At 56.6% G+C, this 21560-nt stretch overlaps 1 protein-coding gene across 4 annotated transcripts in view; it reads left to right on the top strand.

The window, feature by feature from the left end:
• SARNP (SAP domain containing ribonucleoprotein) overlaps window positions 1-12168 on the top strand; it is a 32102-nt gene extending 19934 nt beyond the window's left edge. For 2 of the 4 annotated variants that reach the window (XM_069806418.1, XM_069806416.1), the window contains 2 exons: window positions 7854-7943; window positions 9768-12168. In XM_069806418.1, the coding sequence (XP_069662519.1) occupies window positions 7854-7943; window positions 9768-9809 (132 nt within the window). In that variant the 3' untranslated portion in view covers window positions 9810-12168. The remainder of the gene's footprint in view (window positions 1-7853; window positions 7944-9767) is intronic. The other 2 variants (XR_011328675.1, XM_069806417.1) reach the window with 2 other exon arrangements.
• Window positions 12169-21560: the final 9392 nt, after the last annotated feature.

Genomic DNA, 21560 nt, shown 5'->3' with positions numbered 1-21560 from the left:
AGTTATTTGGCAGAGAAAAGGGATTGGGTCTAGGAGAGAATTGATAATCTAGCCTTTGCTCTGGTACTTCTCAAAGAGAATCTGGGTGTAAATGGTGGGTGAAGGACTGTGTTATGGCCAGTGCTGGGCTTCTCTGCTTAGAGGTTAGTGCTTGAAGTAGTTTATGGATTAGCACGAAGTCTCTTAGAATTAAACTCCAGGCAGTGAAATTGCACTGGAAGGTGCTGCTTTGCCCTGCCAGTTTTCTCCTGCAGGCCAGTTTACTTTTCCCTGGTCATATTCAAACTGACGGGTTGCTAACTCTGCTCTCTTGAGCCGCTGGCATTTCTGTGCAGTGGTCAGTCTATGGGGTGCAAAGTCATTGCAAGGCCACAGGTGCCTTGGGAGCTTCTGCACAGCAGGAGGAAACTCTTTGGTCTCTCTCCAAACCTGCTTCACTTCTTATTGAAAAATCTTTTACCTTTGGGGTTAGGAGTAGTGAGTGCTCACCTGGCTTCCCAGGGTACGTATACAGAGCCTGGAGATAAAACTGCCTTTGAGTCAAAATTAAGCTGCTTTCCCTGGGAACCCCAGGAGAATAAACGTGCACGGCTCCGATGATTGTCTTTGCTGTCCACCCTGGCAGTTGCAGCGGGCATGTTTGCACTCAAAAGTTTTCTTGTTCTACAAACTCCCTGCAATTTCGCCTCCTTTTACTGGGACTTCATCTAGCTTGTAAAGCAGCAGCACTTAGACACTACGAGGCACTTCTCAGCTGGCTGGGGAGGTCTGCTGGACCCGGCAGCATGGTGGGCTCGGCGTATCCCACTGCCTTGCAGAGGCGTATGGATTTGCACTGCCACTTGCAGAGGAAGGGTTAATGTTGCTGTGGTGTGTTGCTGTTTTTGCGCTTGTTGGGTTTGAATAGAATGGATTTTTTTTTTTTAAATCTGGGGCTAATGTGCAATTCAAATCATGTTTAGTCATCGCCCGATTGCCTCTTTTTAATAACAGCTGGACTCTTTGAGGGAAAACTCTCTTGCTCTGCCAAGTGGCTTTAACTCTGCCGGCCTCCCATTCCAGAGCCAGGTGTATCGCTCTTAAACATGCTCCTGGGGTCTATGCCGAACACGGGGGCTCGCCTCAAAGCCTTCCCACGCTGGGGCCAGTGAACTTTAGGAGAGAAGAGCCTCTGTAAATGCCATATGATATTTAAGATGCTGTTTGGCGGGTGCAAAGAGATAAAAAGCCCCTTCTGAGGCCCTTTGCCTTGTGGTGCACCTGAAATGCGTCTCCTTCACTTGGCTGTGCAGCATTCCTGACATGTTTGTTTCATCCTTGACGTCGAAGTCGAAGAATGCTTTTCAACTCAGCGCTGGGAGAGTTGCAGGTGTACTCTTAGCACATGTCTGTGACTTTCTTCTCTTCCTCCCCTGCTGATCCCGTTTGAGGTGAGCATAAACTTCTAACTGTGAAAACCATGGTGTCTTGACACAGAGAAACCTCAGAACCGCTGGCTGTTGCGGCTCCTGCCCAACACGGTGCACAGAGAAACACTGCAGTCAGATGGTGTTTTTCCCAGCCTGTTTTCCAAGATATATGTTGGAAGAAAGGATGAGGAGCCAGCTTGCAGTTGCCTGTTTCCTTTAGCTTGTGTAAAAAAACCAACCAAACAAAAAAAAAAACGTTGCTAAGGTTAGTCCAAGAAAGCAGCCAGTCAGTGACCCTGTGTTGCTCAGGCTTCATTAGTGTGAATGAGTAAATCAGGACCTTTCTGGTCTACAGCCAGAACAGGCACAGCGTTTTAAACAACTCGTGCTCTTGATGCTTCCCATCTCCTTTTGTAAATAAAGATCTTCAGAGACCTGCAACTTGGTCTGTTCTTGCACTAGACTTGTCCCAGGCACTTACAGCAGGTTTTTAACAGATTAATTAAGCCAGAAGATCAAGCTTTGCTCTAACTTTAGGTGACTTTGTGGACTAATTCTGTAATCTAGTACCAGAAGAGACAGCAAGGAGTGTGCAGATTTTCCAGGGTCATAGGCTGGCCTGGGGTGTGTTTGAGTGAGGCCATCGGTGACCCAGATGTGTTGGATGTTGCCCCGTCTTGCTGTGAGTCAGCGAATGGGACATTTCTCTGAATCCCCAAGTTGAGCCCGGGCGCTGGGGCTCTGGTGTCTCTTTTCTGTGGAGATAAAGCTGTGTTTGATGTTTCTGAAATGCGTTGAGGCCCTTGGATCTGCCTGCGTGGCATAATTTTGTATAAGCTGTGCTGTTTAGAAGACATTCTTCCATGGCAGCAGAATAGAGGGTCCTTCTAACACACTGTTTGTATAAGGAGTGTGATAGGAACTTTAATGTATATTCCTGCTGCATGTATCTAATCTAAGTGGAGTCCTCATGTTGGCGGTCTTTGGAGAAAGGCTGCGGCTATCTCTGCTGGCTCAGTCTCAGCGTGTATCCCTCTGTGACCAGCTCCAAATCTGAGCTGGGAGCATTAAGTGCTGTTGGAGATGAAAGAGCTGTGCTGACTTGGGTTGAAAGGGGCAGCTGGAGATCACCTCTGCATTTTGTTGGGCTTTTGGAGGAGTGGAGTGTGAAATGCAGCATTGCTCCTTGTGCCTGCACCCTGCTCTGTGCTATGAGGCGAAGATCTCCTGTGTGAAAGGCAATTTTGTGGATGGAAATGGGAAGGGGTGTAAGGCGCATGTGGAATATTTCAGTATAAACCTTGGGCTTCCTTCTTGCTTCCTGTCCCCTGCTGAACGCTTGCTGGTGTATGGGAACATCGACTCCAGAAGGACTTAGCAGCACTCAGAGCCTGCGAGGGGAAAGAAACAGGAGGAATAAATACGTTGAGATGAATTTCAAAAAGGTGGTGGGCGACAGCTGTGCGTCCTAGGATTGGAGTGTTTCTGAGAATAAAACCATCGGTTGCTGTCATTCACCCTCCGGGTATGAAATTGGAAGCCCAGTTACCCTTGAGTGTTTCATAACCTTTACCTTTTGGAGGTCAAGGCCATGTCATCATTAATCTACCATCGCCTGAAAGCCTCGGGGCTCTGCTTTTCATCCTGCCATCCGTCATGCTGCAGTGAGATACAGGAGAGTGACCAGAAGGGTCCGTTTTTATACACCCATGTGGGCACACACCCTTCCATTCTCCAAGAATGAAAACACTGAGGATGCGATTATGGAGGCTTGTGTCTGTCTCTCTGCATTTGTGATGAGGATACTCCAGGCTTCATCTGCCAATCCAGAGCAGTTTCCTCCTGGGGATGCTTTAATCGGCGGAGAAAGAAGCACTCTGCCCATGCAGCATGAAACTTGGCCTCGGGGGCAGAGATTTCACAGCAACGCGGGCTTTTGAAATACAGAGTGGGTGCACTGAGCAAGTCATTTCCCTGCACATCGGGGAGCTGCCCCTTTGAAGAAGGCTGTTGCCTTACCTTTTACGTGGCTGTTACTGCGCAATGAGCCTGGCCAAACTGGGGCAGTGAGCTGTGATCTGACAACGGCATAGCTGCAGATGACAGCTGAACATGTGGAGTATCTCCCGTGCGTTGGTCCCTTTTCCCTGGTCTGAACCTGTGCCAGGGTCGCCTGGAAAGCCAGGTCGATTCTTCATCCTTCTCCCTACCCAGCTGCTTGGGATGAGCCTGACATTACTCCTGAAGTCTCATTTCATAGCACACATGTGGAGCAACTGCTGTTTAATCTACATGTCTGAGACCTGGGTGCTGTGAGCCCAGAGCGGGATGTGTGAATGGATGGTGGGGCCTTGCTGGCCTTGTCCTTTGCAGCAGCTTGCTCAGTGCAGGGATCAGAGATGCTCATGACGAGTCATTTATTACAAGGTTGTAGGCGCTGGGGGCCGAGGGTGGCCCTCCTGCTTCTTGGCCTGAACACTAAAGGCACTAAGATGCTTCTAGGTGATCTGGGATCAATTTTTGTCCGCCCTTTAAGAGCAAGGCCAGTGGCGGGGTTTTCCCCTCCATGAAAGTTTGAGTCCTGTGGGTAAGTTAACCAGAACATCACACCAGAGCGCTGCTGCTGTGGCTGCTTATTCTACTGCTGTAGGAATTGCTGCTTGCAGCTTGCCGAGCTCAGGTGGGAGAGGAGAGTGGCAAGCTCGCTGCCAACGAAGGGCTGAGATCTGCCTTGCAGGGAGCTCCTGTGGGGTGTTCAAAGGTAACCGGCTGGGCTCTGCCTGCCCCGAGCTGGGATCTGCTCTGTTGGCTGGGCAGCCGTGAGTGCCAGAGCTCTGTGCACCATGGAAACCACGAATTCATGCCTTTTGGCATTAACTCTTCCAGCACCAGCAGTAGCACTTCTGCCTTCTCCCAGGAGAGAGGGAATGATCCAGTTTTTAAATGGATCCTTCTCTCTTTTGGGAGTAAGCGGTATGAGCCAGAGGACAAGCCATTAAACCTGGATTTAATTGCTGCTGACAGGCACTCTTCCAGTCTGGAGCTGTGCAGCCCCTCTTGCCCTTTGAGACCTCTTCCCATGCACACCGGGGAGCTCCCCACTTGTGTCACTTGCTTCAAGAAAACAAAAAATATTGCTTGAAGCCCGATGTTCCTCCGGATGTTGCATGGGGCTTGTTGAAATGCTGGGGTGTGGAGGGGTGAGCCCCCTTTCCTTGCTTCCCTGTTCCCTGCGTGGAAGAGGGTAGGCAGCAGCTTGGGGACATCAGCCGTGGGGACAGAGGTGCCTGATTCTGCCTCAGGTGGTGCAGAGTCTGTCCCTCGGTGCCTGGAGTCTGTAGGGTTTAGACTGGGCACTCCAGATGAGGAGGGAGCCCGGATCTCGCGCAGAGAGGAAGCAGATCCCGAGGCAGATTCCCATGGTGGTGGGATGCTGTTACTGGCAACAGCCCCACGGGGAGCTGTGCCAGTGCCCTGTGGTCCCACAGATGAAATTTAGGGGTCAAAATTAAAGCTTTGGGATTGCATACAGCGCAGTGCAAATATATCGATACCCTTGTGTAAATGCTTCCTTGTTACCAGATCACAGGAAAGACTTTAGCTTCAGGGCTTGGACTCCTTCATAAAAGCTTTTTTTCCTCTTCTTTCCTCCACCCCCCCCCCTTTTTTTTTTTTTTTTTTTTAGACAAACTACAAAATAACTATCGTGGCATGAGTGCAAAGGGAACAAGCCTAGAAATAGTAAGGTTAGAAAATAAATCTGACATCCTGCCAGAAAGGTCAGCTTTCCCTGCAGATGTTGGTGCACCCATTTGCACGCTGGAGCACGGCCCCGGGGCACTACCAGGGGTTGATAGATGCAGAGATAGCAGCGTTTTGATAGAGGTAATTTTCCTCAGATGGGTTTCAGCACCCCATGAATCAAAACCTGTCAGCGAGAAGCTAAAGATGGAGTGAAGTTTATTGTACGCGTGTTTGCATCTGACACTGTCGTGCTAGGGGGTCAAGTGAGCGAGATCATTAGGACCGTGTTGATTTAGTAGGACGGTTATGTGCTTTCCCTGCAGGGCAGTGGTGGGGGCGGGAGGCATGGGGGTGGCTTACCGAAAAAATAAATAAAAACCTACAGCTTGGTGCAGTCCCTGGGAGTCTCCCATGTCCTTTTATTAAAGACACAGCGCTTTTCTGCTTGAAAGTGGCTTTGGGGCCATCCTTTTGCTCATGGGATTTACACCACGCAGACAGCAGTGGTGGTTTTTAAGAGCCTGTTTGTTTAATGTTGTTGCTAATGCGCAGGTTGGATTTTCTTTGGCCGCGGTTTGCATGTATGTCGTGCTGCTCCAGCGAGCAACTTTTCCTTCCCTTCCCTGTCCCCGTGATGATAATCCCTCCCAGCGTCCTTTGTTCACAACCCTCAAGTTTCACTGCTTTTCTGGGATGTTGCTTCTTCCTGAAAGCTGGAGCCATCCTAACCTGGATTGGGTGCTGGATTGGGAGAGAGCTCTCGGCTGCTCCACTACAAGAGCCTAGGACAGATGTGTACCTTCTGTCCTCCTCTATCCACCTCCGTGACATGAGGCTGGGGAGGGCAGGGAATGCTGAGGGTGATTTAAGCTTTGCTCATAGCTTTGCTATCAAACCACGGAAAGGAGGACCAGCAGAACAGAGCAGGTGGGTGAGGGTGGCTATGTCCTCATGACAGAGCCGTCTTCAAAACAGTCTTGCGCAGAGAATTTCTGGGAAGGAAGGTTAAGCTGCAGGCTCGGCGGGGCTGCCAGCACTTGCCGTGGTGTTCAGCAGCAGTCCCTGCAGTGAGGGGCTGTAACGCACAGGGGGAATCAAATGTGTTTGGGACATGGCTGCTGGCGGCTTCCTACAGAGCTGGAGCTTGTGAGAACCTCAGAGTTTTCAGTTCAAACACCTTGGCCAGCCCTGTTGCCACAACACATGTCTGTGTCAGAAGTAATAGTGCTGAGCGGGTCGCTGCAGCCTCATTTATGTAAGGTATTGACACAGCGAGGTTACCCCGCTGCTTGCTAACAGGGTGCCCAGTGCCACTCTTGGTCAAATTTGGCTGCTGATGGTGTGGTTTATGACCTTGAGCTTAAACCAATAAGTGTCCAGCTTGATTCCTCTGCTTGGCCAGCTAATTCCAGTTGATCCAGGTGGAGCACTGGGACTTGAAGTGCATTTTCTTGGAAACGGTGCTCCTGTTCTCCTGCCTGCTGCCCCTTGCTATAAACCCCAGGCAATGGCATTGGTACCTCTGGTTCCCCAAGGCGGTGGGATGCCATGCATCAGGGCGGCACGGATGGGGACCCTTCAGCGAGCGAGAGTCTGCTTGTAAGCCGTACTCCCATGGTTAACAAGATGTAGTGGATGGGGTTATGGGGGTGAGAGCTCCGAGATGTACTTAATAACAGGGGAGAGAGAACTGGTGCGAGCCCAGCAAAGTAATTGGGCAGCCTTAACTGTAGAAATGGCCTGAAAAAGGCACAAAACAGCCAGAGGTGGGAATAAATCTACAGAAAATGGATGTGTTGAGGCTTTTATGGGCAATGATGGGTTTGGCTATTACTGGCGATCAGGACATCAGCGTGAGTGATGGCAGCGGAGGTAAAAAGCCTCCAGGTTTTTTGGAGGACCTTGAGAAACAGGGATTGGAAGGTGCTGGGAAACATCAGTAGAAATTTGCTTGCGGGCTGGAAATAAATGAAATAAGACTTAGGAAGATAGGGTGAGTGCTGGGCTTCCATCTCCAAATGGGAATGTTTCCGAGAGAAGCAGCACAGCACAGCATCTACCACAGGGGTGGGCATCAGGTTCCTGCCGCTCGCTTTCCCAAGGGCATTACGAAGGTCCCTGTGACAGCTGTAAATGCTTCCCCCAAATCCTTCCTAGACCACATCCAGACAAAGGTGAGGTTCTGGCTGCTGAGGCTGGATTTTCCTTTGCACGTGCCCACCTGCACCCTGTTGCAGTACCTGTGACGAGCGTCTATCCTTTCCTTCCACCGTCCTCCATCATGCTCACGTTTGGGCATGAAGAAATTCAGAGCAAAGACGATACGGTGCTGTAACGATGGGCAGGCTTGAAGGGGGCTGTGGTTTTATTTGAGGCACACAGGCTGGTAGGTGGACGCTGCCTTTGTGTGTCTTCATTGATCACTGCTGAAGGACCAGAGCCATCCTTGTTATCTGACGTGCTCTGCAGGAGCTCTTCTCTGGCACGTGCAGTGCATCCCCTACAGACAGTGCACTTTGCCAAGGCAGAGGAGAAGCCTGCTCTGCTCTCGGTGTCTCTGCTGCCTTGTCCCAGCTCTTTTAGCAGGTGCTCTGGTAACCGACTGTGGGAGGAGTGGGGGTAGGAGGAACACGATTTACCATTAAACGAGTGCTCTGGGGCATTGCCACCAAAATAAATCTTCGTCCTTCTTTGTGCCAGAGTGAAGAAGATGAGAAACTGAAGAAGAGAAAGGAGCGGTTTGGCATTGTAACGAGTTCTGCTGGGGCTGGAGCTACAGAGGACACAGAGGTAAAACCTTTTTCTAAGCAGATGGGGAGCAGCCGGGGATGCTGAGGGGAGCAGTGATGGTCCCAGGGGTGGCAGCATGACTCTGCACACCTGGGACCTCACTCGGCATCAAGTCCCCCGGGCTAGCGTGGGACTGACCCCGAGCTGTGGGTGGGTGCGCTCCCATGGCCACTCAGCCTGTTTGCCTTGGCAGTGAGCAATGATGAGCTTCTGCCATCCGATCTGTTGCGGCTTTTCCCCTGGCTCCTCCTGGAAATAGGCCGCTCTGGAGTCTACCAAGCCACAGGAGCGTGCCAGCATGTGTTGGCATCCAGCTCCTCCTCTTGCAGGATGGCGTAGATGCTTCCAGAAGAGGTGGGGGGCACATCTGCTCTACTCCAGTTTCTCCCACCTTGGTTCCCCCTCCCCTTGGTTTGAGCTGGCTGACTCTCTCTCTGCTCCTTGTACTCTGTAACTCCCTGTGTCCTGGATGCTTCTGGACCCTCTGCTTCCCCTTGGATGCTATTGTAGGTCTTCATCAATAAATCCCTGGAGACTCTACAATATAATGAGGATTGAGATGCTGACCCTGTTTCCAGCTTTTTCTCCTCTATGCTTTGTTCTGTCCTCTGTGGTTTTGGCCCATCTTTTAAATTTGTAAGGTCCTCAGGGCAATTTTGTGCTCTTTTATGTACTTTTATGCTTTCTTCTGCTTCAAATTGTTCCAAGTCACCATGCAGGCTGTGCTCCGGTGCGGTAGCTCCTACATTAAGTTAGGTGGGGAGTGCCATACGCACCTATGGTGCCACGTAAATATGGCTCCAGTGTGGATCAGCCAGAGTTGGGGACCCCTCTCTTGGGGACAAAGGGACCCCTCCAGGGTGGGGACTCCTGCGTTAACAATCAAATGGCAAAGGTTGCGGCAGGGCGAGTGTTGGGTCTTGGAAACTGCTTAACCAGATGGCTCCTGGGCTCGACAGACGAGAAGTGGGTTTTGTTTGGTTCCTAAGAGCAATCTCAACAATTCAGGTGGGGTTTAGGGGCTTTTTTTGTCTGTGTGTGTTTTGTTTTGGGTTTACTGCAGAAACGCTGCCCCGCATGAAGCGGGGAGCGGCGTTCCCAGCCTTCTGCCGAGCATGGGAGAATGAGCCCCTCCGGCCCGCACGGAGGGGGCGGTTGGGCGAGGGATTCCATGCTTTTCCGTTAGGTCACTTGGAGATTGTGCCTGGAACAAAAAGGTCTTTTTACTGGTATTGTGTGCACTCAAATGCACCTTTCCCCTGGAGATTCTTGATTAGGGCTTCTGTTGCCCCCGGGCTATTTATCCTGCTAAAAATTAAGATTTATACGCCCCTCGTGTATCGGCTTAAAGGCATATCTGAGAGACGCAATAGTATATTTAATGCGTTTTAGTGTGTCCCTCTCACCTTTTCCATGAATAGGAGAGTGTTAACCCTTTGCCCTTTTACATTTCCCACCTCCCCACTGCCTGGAAGGGTTTCCAGGCCTCTGAAGTAGGCATTGTTCCCAGCTCAGCCCCTTTGTAGCACATTGCCAGCAAGACGAAGTGACTTCGGCAGCACTGTATCTCAGGCACTGTATATTTCTGCTACTTGATTTTGGGGCTCTCTTTGTCCCAGTGTTAGAAGAAAAACTTCGTAGCTCCCTTGAACTAACTTGGTGGCGGTGCGCTCAGGAGGGGGCCAGAGCTGCCGAGCTCTGGTGGTGTTACTGATACCAAATTTTTAATAAATTCTCCATCAGGTTGTGTGTGAGATTTTAAAGAACTTGTTAATTTGTTTCTTTTTGGTTTTGATTTTTTTTTCTTGTAATTCCTCTTTGCAGGCAAAGAAGAGGAAAAGAGCAGAACGTTTTGGGATCGTCTGATGCTGGTCCTTTTTAGCTTCAGCCCATTTGCAGTGTGCCTCTCGAGTGCGTGCATACTCTTTCTCTCTCTTTCCCCCCCACTTTCTCTCACTCCCACACTGTTTCTCTAGGTTTTAGTGATGAGTAGACAGGGAATCCCCCGTAGTTGTATGATTGTTCTACTTATTTTTTCAAGTTACGACGTTTAAAAATGAAGAAAAGTTGAGCAAAAAGAAGAAACTATTGTCAGTGCATCTCCGTTAGCCCACAGTCCTGCGGTCCGGTGGTTTCCCAGCTGCTGGTGGGATCATTTGCAGCAGCTCGCACCGGAGGTATCATCCGGCAGGGAGAGATGGAGAGTGTCCCAGTGCCCTCCTAGTGCTGCTGGGAAACACCTGTGCAGGGGAGAGCCACAGTCTGCCCGGTAAACAGACAGGCAGATAGAGCAACAGTAGGAGCGTGGTGTCTGCCGTGCAATGAGGAAGGGAAAACACTGAGGAATGGAGGTAGAGCAGGGTTTGCTCTGCCCTCGGCAGTTGCTTTTCTAGCTTAAGGACTCCTAGTATGCTGCTAATGCAAGGACCGGTTGTTGTCTGTTTGCCATTGAATGCCGTCTCCACCTCTCAGACTGCACTGGTCCTTTCCTCCTCCACCCCGTGAAAACAGGCCCCACGGTTCAGCTGTATCATGGTCTCTTCCTAGCAGCTGGGATAAGAACGCGCCTCGTCTCGAGAGCACGATGCATTGCGTGAGTCCTGCTCTGGATCTCTGGCATCTTACCCCTGGCTCGTCCAGGATCTGACAGGTTGAACATCAGGGAAGGATTTTCTCAATTATATTGTCTCATGTTTTCAAAAATGGAAGTGGCGTCTGTGATAGCTGACACGCGGGGCAGTTTCACGACTGCCTTCCTTCCCAGGGTGAGGCTAATGGGAATTGTCAGAGCAAGAATTGCCGATTAACCCTAGATCAAGACTGGTGTCCTCAAACGAGGAGGAAAATGTAGCCATGCATTTGCAAATGGAGCCTGTTCTCACCGCTTCATTTATCCTGCCTTGCTAAGCCCTCTGTGTCTCATGGCGTTTCACCTACATTTTCCAGGTTCCTCGAAGGTCAGTGATACATTTCTCTCCTTAAATGACAAACCAGCAGAATTGTTTTGCCCGATGTCTGTTCTCAGGCTGGATTTTATCTTGTCCTTTCTTTGCCTCAGAGTAGCTGCCAAGCTGGTTTAACTCGCAGACTTGCTGAAGAAGCCTCAGTCTTCTCCGAGCTGCCAGGCAGTGCAGGAGAGCACCGGCGTTATCCTGGGACCTGTGTTTTGAGTGTGGAAGTTCTTGGTAGCTGTGCAGGAACACGGTTCCTTCTGCTGCATTATCCATAACCGTTTCAGTGAAATTACGGAAAAAATCTGGCTGAGTCGCACCAAAGGCAGCGCTGCCGCAGCTTGTGAAGCGCTTCTTGCTGCTTTAGTGTTTCATATGGCACCTTTGTTCTTGGGGGGCTGTAAAGAGCCACTCCCCGGGGTGGCTTGCGCGGGTGGAAGAAGTGGTGGCAGTGGAGAAGCGTAGGACCCCGAAGCCAGGGGTGTTGGACTGGCAGCGCTGGGGCAGAGAGGAGCTGCCTGGTGCCCTTTCCTCCTTTGCCTGCCTAGAGAATTAGTTTCACTCGCAAACATTCGTTCCTGCTGCATCTCCCACCCTGTGCAGAGCTTTCCCTCCACGGATACCTCGGCCCCAGGCGCAAGCAGAAATCTGTCTGTAAGCAGAAATCTGTTTGTCTGCTTGGATTTTTAGGTGGGCATTGTGGCTGAAATCCTTCTCTTGTCTGAAGACTGACATCCTAGGATTCTTATTTCTGACTGTAACTTCTTACCGGAGAGATGTTTGCCTTGTCCATGCTTGGTTCTTTAAGATGCTAGAGAACAACGGGTGTGTGTACAAATCGAGCTTTTCAGAGGCTTATACCTGATTCTTGATAAGCAATATATATATTTTTTAACGTAGAAGTCTTCAAACTGCTTCTGTTCCATTAATGTTTGCAGTCTGACTGCATCCATGTGCCCTCGTTGACTCTAAGCAATACCCTGGATGTTTGTTTACTTTCCCAAAGGGCAGCTAAAAGCCACGGGGTCCGGGTTACGTTGTGTGTCTTGGGTTGTCAGTGGCTGAGTGAATTGAAGCTCCCTTGATCCTTCCTGATTTAATGTAATAACGTTATTCTGATTTTTTTTTTTTTGTATGTCAGATTTTGTAAGATGTATTTTCTATTTGGCTCACAATCTTTTTGCTGGTTATTTGCTTGAAATGTTTTGTAGTGTGCCAGGGCAAACACTGCATTTCATTCTCGGTTTCATAATAAAACTGCTTCTCCAAGGCAATGCTGGTATCTGTCAGTTTGATGCATGGCACGGCTGAGGCTCGGGGCCGGAGTGTGCTGCCGGGAGGGAGCTGGAGCAGATGGAGACTTGGCCACGGCTGCTCCTGCCTGCACGGGGCTGGCTGGGGGACAGAGACCCTGGCTGGGGGGCAGAGACCCTGCCTGGCCAGGCCGTCGCCAGCGGTTAGAGATTGTCCTAACATTAACTTCTTGTGGCCTGGACAAAGTCCTAACCCCGCCTCGCCTCTCCAGATTGACCTTGCTGCTTCATTCGGATGCCAATCTCCTTGCTTCCCTGGGGAACCGCGCAGGCTCTTCAGAGCTGGGACCCAGCCGTAACCCAAATCGGGACTACGTACAAGATACAGGGTGGTCACCGCTTCTCACAGCCAATGGTTCGGTGCTGTAGACCAAGGATCGTTGTAGAACTTGAGGGGAAGCACAGATAGCTCTTGGCTTTGCTGTGTCTGCTTGCTTCAGGTCCCTCTGTGTTGGAGCTTCGGGGTTCCAGCTGACCGGACATGCCGGGGACTGCCATGTCATGAGATGCTGCTGGTCCAGGAGCTCTCCAGGGCCTGCAGGTCGGTGGTGGCTGGATCCTGAGCTTGGAGGGCGAGAAGCTGCCGTAGGCTGAGCTGTCTCCTGTCTTCCAGCAGTGTTGATGATGGCACGTGGGACTTGGGCTCCGATGGTGGGATGCTATCACCTTCCCCCTGAGCCAAGGGCAGCAATGAGGACTCCGGATTTTGCCACCAGCTCCACTTTCTGGTCCGGGGACCAGAGCAGTGTGGGGGTCCCAGCCCCATTTCTGCCCTGCCTGGCCACGTGTCCTCCTCCCTGGGTCGCTCCCCTCTGCTCAGGGGGGTCCTGGTGGTGTTTCTGTCCTGGCTGATCTCCTGGGGCCGGTGAAGTGACATGTGCATCTTGTCTTCTCCTCTTCCCTCGCGCCGTCTCCTCCCCTTGTTGGGGATGAGTTTCCCTTGGCCATGGTACCAAAATTGGGAGCTCTGTGCGGATGTGCCGGTGTCCCCAGCCCGTCGCTCTCTGTCCCCCCCCGTCCCCGGGGAGGTGCCGGGGGCTGTTTTGTAGAGGACGCTGCATCTTTCACCCGCCGGGCTTTCCCCTCCTGGGTGTAGGGGAGAATCATTCCAATCACACTGTGTTTAAAACACCACCTAATTTATTTTTCCTCTCTAAGCTGGGGGCTGCTCGTGACTAATTTGGGCTGAATAGGGGAAGAAAAAAAGCAGCGGGCACACAATGAGCGGGGGAAAGTGTGGGAAAGCGAGCGAAAGAAAAGGAGGGCCGGAGCTTGCAGCGTGAGAGCTGGTAACGCCGAGCGGTGCCCAAATTCAGCATGAAGTCACTTTTCACAGCAGACGCTTGGGCTGTAAATGCGAGTGGGATGATAGGTCAGGCCGGGGAGGGGGGGACAAGAGGGAGAAAGGGGGGGTTTGCACAATGGGGTGAGGAGCGAGGTGTGCAGTGGGGGGGATGCGCACTCCGGTGCCAACATGTCCCTTCCAGTTGCGCTGTCCTCGTCTCCCAACAGCCTCTTGCCCCCAGATCCTCTGTGGGGGGCTTGGAAAAGCCTTTTGTTCAAATTCACAAAAATCGGGAGACAAAAGAGTGGACCCTGGAAGCGTGGACGAGCCCAAGGAGGGACGGCACCGAGCCCCCACTGCCGCCCTCCACCTGCACTTGTGCCGGAGCCCATGAGCGTGGCCAGTGTCCCTCCTGGCTCAGTGCCGCCGTTCCCGCAGCTGGGAGCCAGGACCGCACTGCAGGATCTGGCATGTCCTGAATCCGTTGTGGTGGAGGCAGGGCTGGGTCCCGCTGCAGGGCTCCATGGGGCTGAAGCGGGGGTTTCCATCGCAGGAGGTAGCCATGGTCCACTGCTGCGAAGACCTTCTTCTCTCTCGACTGCACGACTGCCCGGTCTTGTGCATCTTCTCCCGGAGGAGCCCGCGTGTTGACCTTCCTCAGCTGGTTGCTCCCATCCCACAGCGCCTTTCTCCAGTGGTGGGAGGCTGGCTGGGAAAGGAGCGATGGCTGGTCACTGCCTCCATCCCCTTGAATCCTTTCCAGCCCAGGCACCCCTGCAGCCAGGGAGGAGATGGCTCTGTAAGGGCCGTGCTCACTGGGGCACAGGGAATTGGGATGCCTCAGGTCCTACTTGCAAGCAACATGCTGCCCTGAGCCTGGGCTGGTTTGGGGATCTTTGGGATCGCATCAAAATCCCATTGCTACTACAGGTTGGAAGTCAAGCGGCGGCGTTGACGGAGGGGGGAGCCAAGCCACCCTTGTCCCCAGAGCCGGGCATGGACCCATGCTGCTGCCTGCCCGCTGTCTCTGCGGCAGCGCGGCATCCCGCCCTGTCGCCGGCGGTGGGGGGGCTGGACCATGCCCAGCTCTCCCGGATAATCGCCCTGGTTCTGGCGTCTCCCCCCGGGGCCACGGCGAGGCCGGTGGAGCTCCGCCAAGCTCCCCGTTGATGGTTTAATTACTGTGAATGTTGCATGCGGACGGTCTTGTTAGGCGGCAGAGGGGAAGGTTCGGGGAGCCATAGTATGTCGTGGTGCAGCTGTGGGTGGTCGTCCGGATGTCCCTGTCCTAATTTGTCCCCCCCCCAGCCCTGCCCCTGGGTCTCTGAATTAGGTCACCCGATGGATGGCCGGGGGGGGGGGGGGGGGGGAGCAGGGATGTGGGGTGCAGCCCCCGTGGCCTCGGGGGAGATGTGACCAGAACAAAAGCAAGCGTTCGTTAGCAAACAAACAAACCCCCCCACCCGGGACCTCTCGGTTCCTCTGGCAGCCCTCTGGGTGGGTGGCACAGCCTGGCCCCCCACCCAGGGCAGACCCCGAGGCCATGGCCCCCGAGGGACGGCGGGCAGAGCGGAGGCTTGGTCGCAATGGGGATGCCATGGCCGAGCCTCCCCATCAGAGCTGGCCGTTGTCTCCTGGGGCCGGGGAAATCGGGGCTGTGCTGGGGTATGGGGTGTCCTTGCCCTCGGTGCGTCGTGTTGTGGTTCACGCTGCCCCGTGGTTGCTGGTTCGGTGCCGTCCTGTGGGTCCTGAAGACCCCCCGGAGGTTTATCCGTGGGGAAGCCGAGTCTGGAGGGGGCAGAGCAGGCAGCTCCCCCTGGAACAGCTCTGGCGTTGGAGGGACTTGGCGTCTTGTCCTCGACCACAGCCAAGACCTCAGCCCGGCCCGGAGCTGCCCATGGCCCCACGGCAAGCTCTTGGCCAAGGTGGGACTGGGGTCTCGGATGGGACTCGCAGCAGGAGCGAGGGGTGCAGGGCAGGGATGGGGTGTGGAGGGGGCTGGGGTGCTGCCGGAAGGAGCAGCAGCTTCCCGGCATCTCCTGGAGGACCTCGGCCGGAGCAGGAAAATGGCCATTGTCCACGGAGCCGCTGGCGGCAGGGCCTGGGACCCAGCTGACCCCAGCAGGTCCAGAATCGGTGCCGGAGCCGTGTATCCTTCTGTCCCTCCTGTCCGGTCCTCGCCTGTGCCAGAACATCCCCCTGCTCCCCCAGCACCGGAGGCAGTCACCCTCCGCTGCCCACCCTGTCCCCTCCCGCCGGCCACAGCTGTAATTAGCTGCGACATTCTCGGCATACCTGCAGCCCCTAATGAGGCTCCATAAAGGCTGCCCCTGAGCTCGGCTCCTCCGGCACTTGGGGCCACTTGTAAATCTCAGCTTTACAACGGGGAGCTGCGCTGGGAGGAAGCGGGGGCCGGGGGGAGGGCAGGGGGGGCTCCCCCCCGGGGGGGCTCCCCCCCCGGGAGGGGGGGATGCGGCTCGCCATTGCCCGGAGATGGTGGTCCCATGCAGGGTATCTCCAGCACTGTGCTGGGTGTCACCATCCCTGTCCGGTGTCCTCCATCCCATCCTCGGGGTCAACCCACCCAGGTTTGCTCAGCCTTGCTGTGGCTCTTGGGGGGGGGGGTGTAGAATATGGCAAACCCACCCCCGCTGGTGGGCACAGGCCACCTCCGCATCTGCTGCCGGGATGGGGACATTCTTCCCCAACGGGTTTGAGCAAATTTGGGGGCGGTTGTGTTCTCCTGGGCTGTTTCTCAAGGTGTTGGTTTGGTGTTGGCTGCCAAAGCGCAAGGGCAAGCATGTTCAGAGCGGGGGGGGGCTGTGGTTTGGCCCCAGCTGGGAGATAAACCCGGGAATGTCCTTGGCCACAAGTGGCTCCAAGCCAGGCACGGGGCATCAGGGCGGATTTCGTCCCCTCTCATCCGCTTGTCCGTCGTGCGCAGCCAGCATCGGGAGCGTGGGAAAAATGAGAAGCATTAGGAAACATTTCCCAAGCCGGTCAGAGCCAGGGTCGCCGGATCAGGCCAGGAGCTCTCAAGGGAAGAGATGGGAAGGGGACGGCAGGATTGGGTGCAGGGGGCTGCCGTGACGCAGGGACCTGGCATGCGAAGCTGGGCGAGCGGATGGAGAAGCCGAGGGCCCGTCCCGGGATTGGCACGTGGGGTGAAGACCCCTGAGGAACAGCGGGGCTGCTTGTGCCCCTCAAAGCCCCCACCTGGCCTCCTCCATCTCCACTCCGGTGGGGATGCTGTGTGGCCAACCCTGGAATCTGGCACTGACCCTGGGATCTGGTGCCAGCCCTGGGATCCAGTGCCAGCGAGGGGCTGGGTCCGGGCGAGGGGCAGGAAGGCAGCGAGTGGGGTGCAGTAACCCAAGCAAAATGCATTTGTCAGCAGTTTTCCCTTTTTTTTTTTTCTTTTTGGCTATATAAATTTTTTTATTGTACAAAAAGTCTAAAAAAAAAAAACAACCAAGGACGGAACCGGGACAGAGCAGTGGTTATGATATCATACACAGGAGACTAACGCGAGTTACAGACCAAATGTAATTTATACAACACAGAAGTAACTGGGACGCTCTTTAAGCTTTTCCTTTCCTGTAGCTCTTCCTAATCTGGTTTGTGACCGAGGAGCCGCGAGCCCCCCCGTCCCGTCCCCCCGCGCCGGGGGCACCTGCTCCCTCCGTTACTGCTGCTGGGTGCCGGCGCGGGCGCTGCCTGGTAGCGGAGGTGGAGGGTGGCATCGCCAAAAGGAGCTTTATAACGAGGCCATGGTATAACGAGGCCATGGTGTAACAAGGCAGCCGTGCCGGATCCCCCCATGGCCCTGGGCCAGCGGCGTCTCGGAGAGCGGGTCCGGCTTTGCCTGCGGGTCAGGGCACCGCGGCAGCCGCCGCGGGACGGCCGGGCTGCGAGGAGCGTGGGTTGGTGTTGGCGGTGTCTCGAGCCTTGCGCCGGCCCTGGGAGGGGGGTCTTCTCCTGGGGGACGCTGCTCCAGACCCACCGATCCCTGTCCCTCAGGGCTGCCGCAGCTTTCCCGGACCCAGCGGCCGCATCCTGCCGGGCTGGTGGGGCCGGAGCCCCTTCCTCCAGCCCGGGGCCAGGGGGATGTCGTGTCCCGATGCTGTGGCACGGCGGCGAAGCCGGCAGCACCTTGGCATCTCCTCCGGCAGCGAGGAAAAACCATCCTGGCGCAGATGGACCGATCCTTGCACCCAGCCAGCCCACGGACACGGCTCTGCCCAGCCCCGGCTCTGCGGTGAAGGCGATCCTGTCCTCGTCTCTTCTTTAACCTTCCATAGTGCAAATGGTTCCCCAGCCCCCGGCAGTCTCTCCCTCTTTCTCTCTCTCTCAACACACCAGTTTTACAGGGAACATTCGGCATCCCCCAGGCCGCCACTCCACTCCCTCCGGCTGCCTCTCGCCACCGGCTCCAGCATCACTGCACGGCTCCGTCACGGTGACATTTGTGCTGGAGGTGAGCTGGCAGCATGACATCTCGTGGGACGTCGATGTCGTGGGGGGACGTGGCGCTGGCTGTGCTGGCTGGGGGTCCTGGTGCTGTGGCGGGACCGGTGCCACCAGCGTGCAGGAGCCCCGGCTGTGGTGCCGGCAAGCCCTGGGCTGGCCGGGAGCCCCTGGTGCGGGATGGAGCTGAAAGCTCTGAACTCTTTGATTATTTATTTTTTTAAATATTTTTTTAAATTTCTTTTTAATTTTATTTTTTGATGTTCAAGTGCTGTGTTTGGTCACGTGATTAAACCCCCCCCAACCATCCATGGTCTTTTGGTCGTGCGATTTGGACCTGCCGCGTCCCCCCCCCCCATCCCCGGGGCCCGTCCTGAGCCCCCGCCCTGGCAGACGCGTCCCTGCCCCCCCAGACACCCTGAACGACAGAACGAGGAACAAAACAACGAACAAACGAACAGAAAAATAACCTAAGACGTTACACACAGGACCAATACACCGGGTAAATAATAATAATATATTGACGGGGCTGCCACCCCCTGCCCGCCCATGAACCGCCTGGGGGACCAGTCAGCCCAGGGCACTGGTCCCAGTGCCACCCGCTGTTGGGGGCTGTGGGACCAGTGCCCAGGGCTGACTGGTCCCAGTAACCGGGGCGGCCCCATCCTTTCTTCTTCAGCGCCACCTGCCTGTAACCGCCACCCCGGGGCCCTGCGGGGGCTTTTGGGGTGATGGGCTGTGGGTTTGGGGTGCTCCATGGTTCCCCCAACGCTGGGGGCAGACGGGGTGGCTGGACCCCCCCCGCTCTGGGCTCCGCGCTGGACTGGACCCCGCCGCAGCTGCTGCTGCCCCGACGCGGGGGGACGATGCCTGGGGCGGGGGGGGTCCCACCTGCCTCGGTCACCCCCTTGTTCGAGGCTCTTAAAAACCAGAGGAGCGCCCGTCCCAGGCACATCCCATCCTTCCCAGCTCTGAATCGCTGCCATTCCCCCCGCCGTGCCAGGCGGGAAGCCCCCGCCACCGGCCAGAGCCCGGCCATGCCTGTCCCCCTCCCCAGCAAAGGGCCATGTGCCCCGAGCGCAAGGCCGGTGGCCACATCCCGGGTCGGGGGGGGAGTGAGACCCCCTCCCCAACAAACGGGGCTCCAGCACGTGGCGATGGTTGGGGCAAGGGGGGGCAGGTGGATCCCAGCCGGATCCCAGCCAGACCGCAGCTCCCCTGACTCCAGAGCAGGATCCCGTGGCCGGGGTAGCTCCGTGCCCTTTCCAGTCCCTTCCAAGCGGCTTCTGGCTCTTTCCTGGCGTGTGGCTCCGCTCCTGGCGGTGGCTGTGCCATGCCCGGCATCTTACAGGGCCCAGGGTGGACTGGCCCCAGTGCTGGCAATGGCAGGATGGTGCTTCTCCGTGCCAGCGCATCCTTGGCCGCATCCAGTATGGTTTCAGTGGTGGAGGGGAACGGCAACGGCCAACGGCCAGGGCTGGACGAGCCCTCATGAGCCACGAGCGCCAGGTGGAAGCGAAACGGGGACCGGCAAAATATTTCCATGAGCGGCTTCGCCGGCACCGACCCCTTCAGCATCACGCAGGCACGGCCGGGCGGGGGGCACCACACAGGGACGCAGGCGTTGTCCCTGGCTCGGCGGGTCGGGAGGTCTCCCCCCTGCCAGGCCGGAGGCTGCCCGCTCCTCCGGCGTGGGATGCGCCAGCTCCACAGTGAGACCCGGTGCTGCCGGAGGACACGGCACCCCCGAAAGGCACTGAACGGCAGGGAGAAGGGGTGCCTCGGCCCCCGGCCCCGGCGCTGGCTGTTGCTGGCTGCAGCCAGGCCGGGGAGGGGGATTTGCATCGGCATCGTTACATCCGATGTATTGCAAGAGCTGGCAATGACCTGCCGGCACGGGGCTCAGGGACCTCGGCCGTGAAGCCACCGGCATGGGGCTGTCAGCCACGGTGTGACCACAAGCTGGTGTTTCTGGGCTGAGCTGTGCCCCCTGCCTGGCCCTGAGGGGTGAGGGTGGCTGGGGGACACTCCCCCAGGACAGCCCGCCTGCCCCCAGCACCCTGCTCCTCGGGGGACCCCAGCTCTCCCCATCCCCATCCCTTCTCCTCCAACTCCTGCCACAAGCTGGAGCTGCAGGGTCCGGCTGGGGTGCTGGGACCCTCGTGATGCCGCGGCGGGGCTGTAGGGCTGCGATTGCCAGAGCCGCTGGGCCAGTGGCATCGGTGCCGGTGGCAAGACCCCAGTGGTGTCGGGAGCCCGGCACGAGGGGCCCTAAGTGCTTTGGCGCCAGGCGGGGTGGCCAGGGTTTGGCACTGCGGGGGTTCAGCACCGCCGGGCCAGCGCCGCGTCCTCGCCCCAGGGTAGCCTCATCCTTGTAAGCGCTTTGGGCTCCGCGGAGCCGGGGACAAGTGCTAAACATCCCGGGTGCCCCCGGCTCCCCGGCTCTGCCCCCGGCGCCTTCCCGACCCTCGCCGCCCGACGCCGTCCCTAAGTGCTACACGGGGTGCGGACGTGCCGGACTGGCCTGGCTGCGGCCATGGGGTCATTCCCCACACGGTCCCGGTGCTTCTGCCCCGCGGTGCCGTGGGCGAGGAGGGATGGAGGCGCGTCTCCCGGCCAGAGCCGTCCGGCACCCTCGGGATAAGTGCTGGGGCCGGGGTTTGGGGGGTTCCCCCAGGCCATCCCCCCTGGCCGGGCAGAGCCGCCGTTTCCACCCTGGTGCGGGGCTGGCGGCCGCCTGGCGCCAGGGACGGCTCCCAGCCGGGACCCAGCGTGGCCCCGGTTGCATCACTCCAGCCACGGCGCAAGCGAAGGGGAACCGCCGGAGCCGCTGGGGCGGCTGAACTCTTGAGAAGGCAGGAGCCTGTTCTCACGCGAAAATAATCCAAACGCCGAGGGCAGGGGGAGGCGAATCTGCCGCATAAGCGGAATTTCTCCCCAGCCGGAGCCTCCGTCCAATTCTGGCCGGTGCCGCCTCCGGATAACCCCGAGCTGCTGGCCGCCCTCCTTCCCGCCGGAGGAGACCCCCTGAGCCGCTGGCTCCTCCGGCCGCCCCGGGAGAGCGCTGGGTGCCGGGGCGAGCACCGCTGTCCTGTCGGCAGTACCGGGGCAATCATCACCATCCTGCCGGCAGTGCCAGGGCCGGATCCGAAGCGTGGGCGGCAGCTCCGTTCCCATCAAGCCGTCAGTGGCCAGGGATGCCACGGGATGCTGGCGGTGCTGGCTGCCACCGGCCGGTCCCCAGGGGGGCTCCGGACTGAAGCAGCCCCTCCAGAGCTGTCCCTGCCATCGGGTTGTGGGTGCTGGGCCGGTGCCGGCGACGTGAAGGGAGGGACCAGGGCAAGTGGGGGCTTCCCGCAGCAAAGCGCCGGCCGGGAGGGTGATTAATAAATAAATAAATTAAAGAAGGGAGACGGTTTCCTCCCGGGCTGGAGCTGCTGCCGGCGCTCGCGTGGCCCAGCCGCCCCGGCGCGCCCGTCCCGGGGGTCCCGCTGCCGGATCCTGCCATCCTTGCTCTGGCAGAGCGCCCGGCGCGGGGCTGTGGCGACGGGGCCATCGGCTGCTCGGGGATGGGGCCACCCACCCTTGGATGTCACCTTGG

This window comes from Haliaeetus albicilla, chromosome 18 (genome assembly GCF_947461875.1).
Source record: "Haliaeetus albicilla chromosome 18, bHalAlb1.1, whole genome shotgun sequence".
Classification (NCBI taxonomy): domain Eukaryota; kingdom Metazoa; phylum Chordata; class Aves; order Accipitriformes; family Accipitridae; genus Haliaeetus; species Haliaeetus albicilla.
The sequence above is the reverse complement of the archived record's forward strand: the minus strand, read 5'-3'. Positions and strand labels throughout refer to the sequence as shown.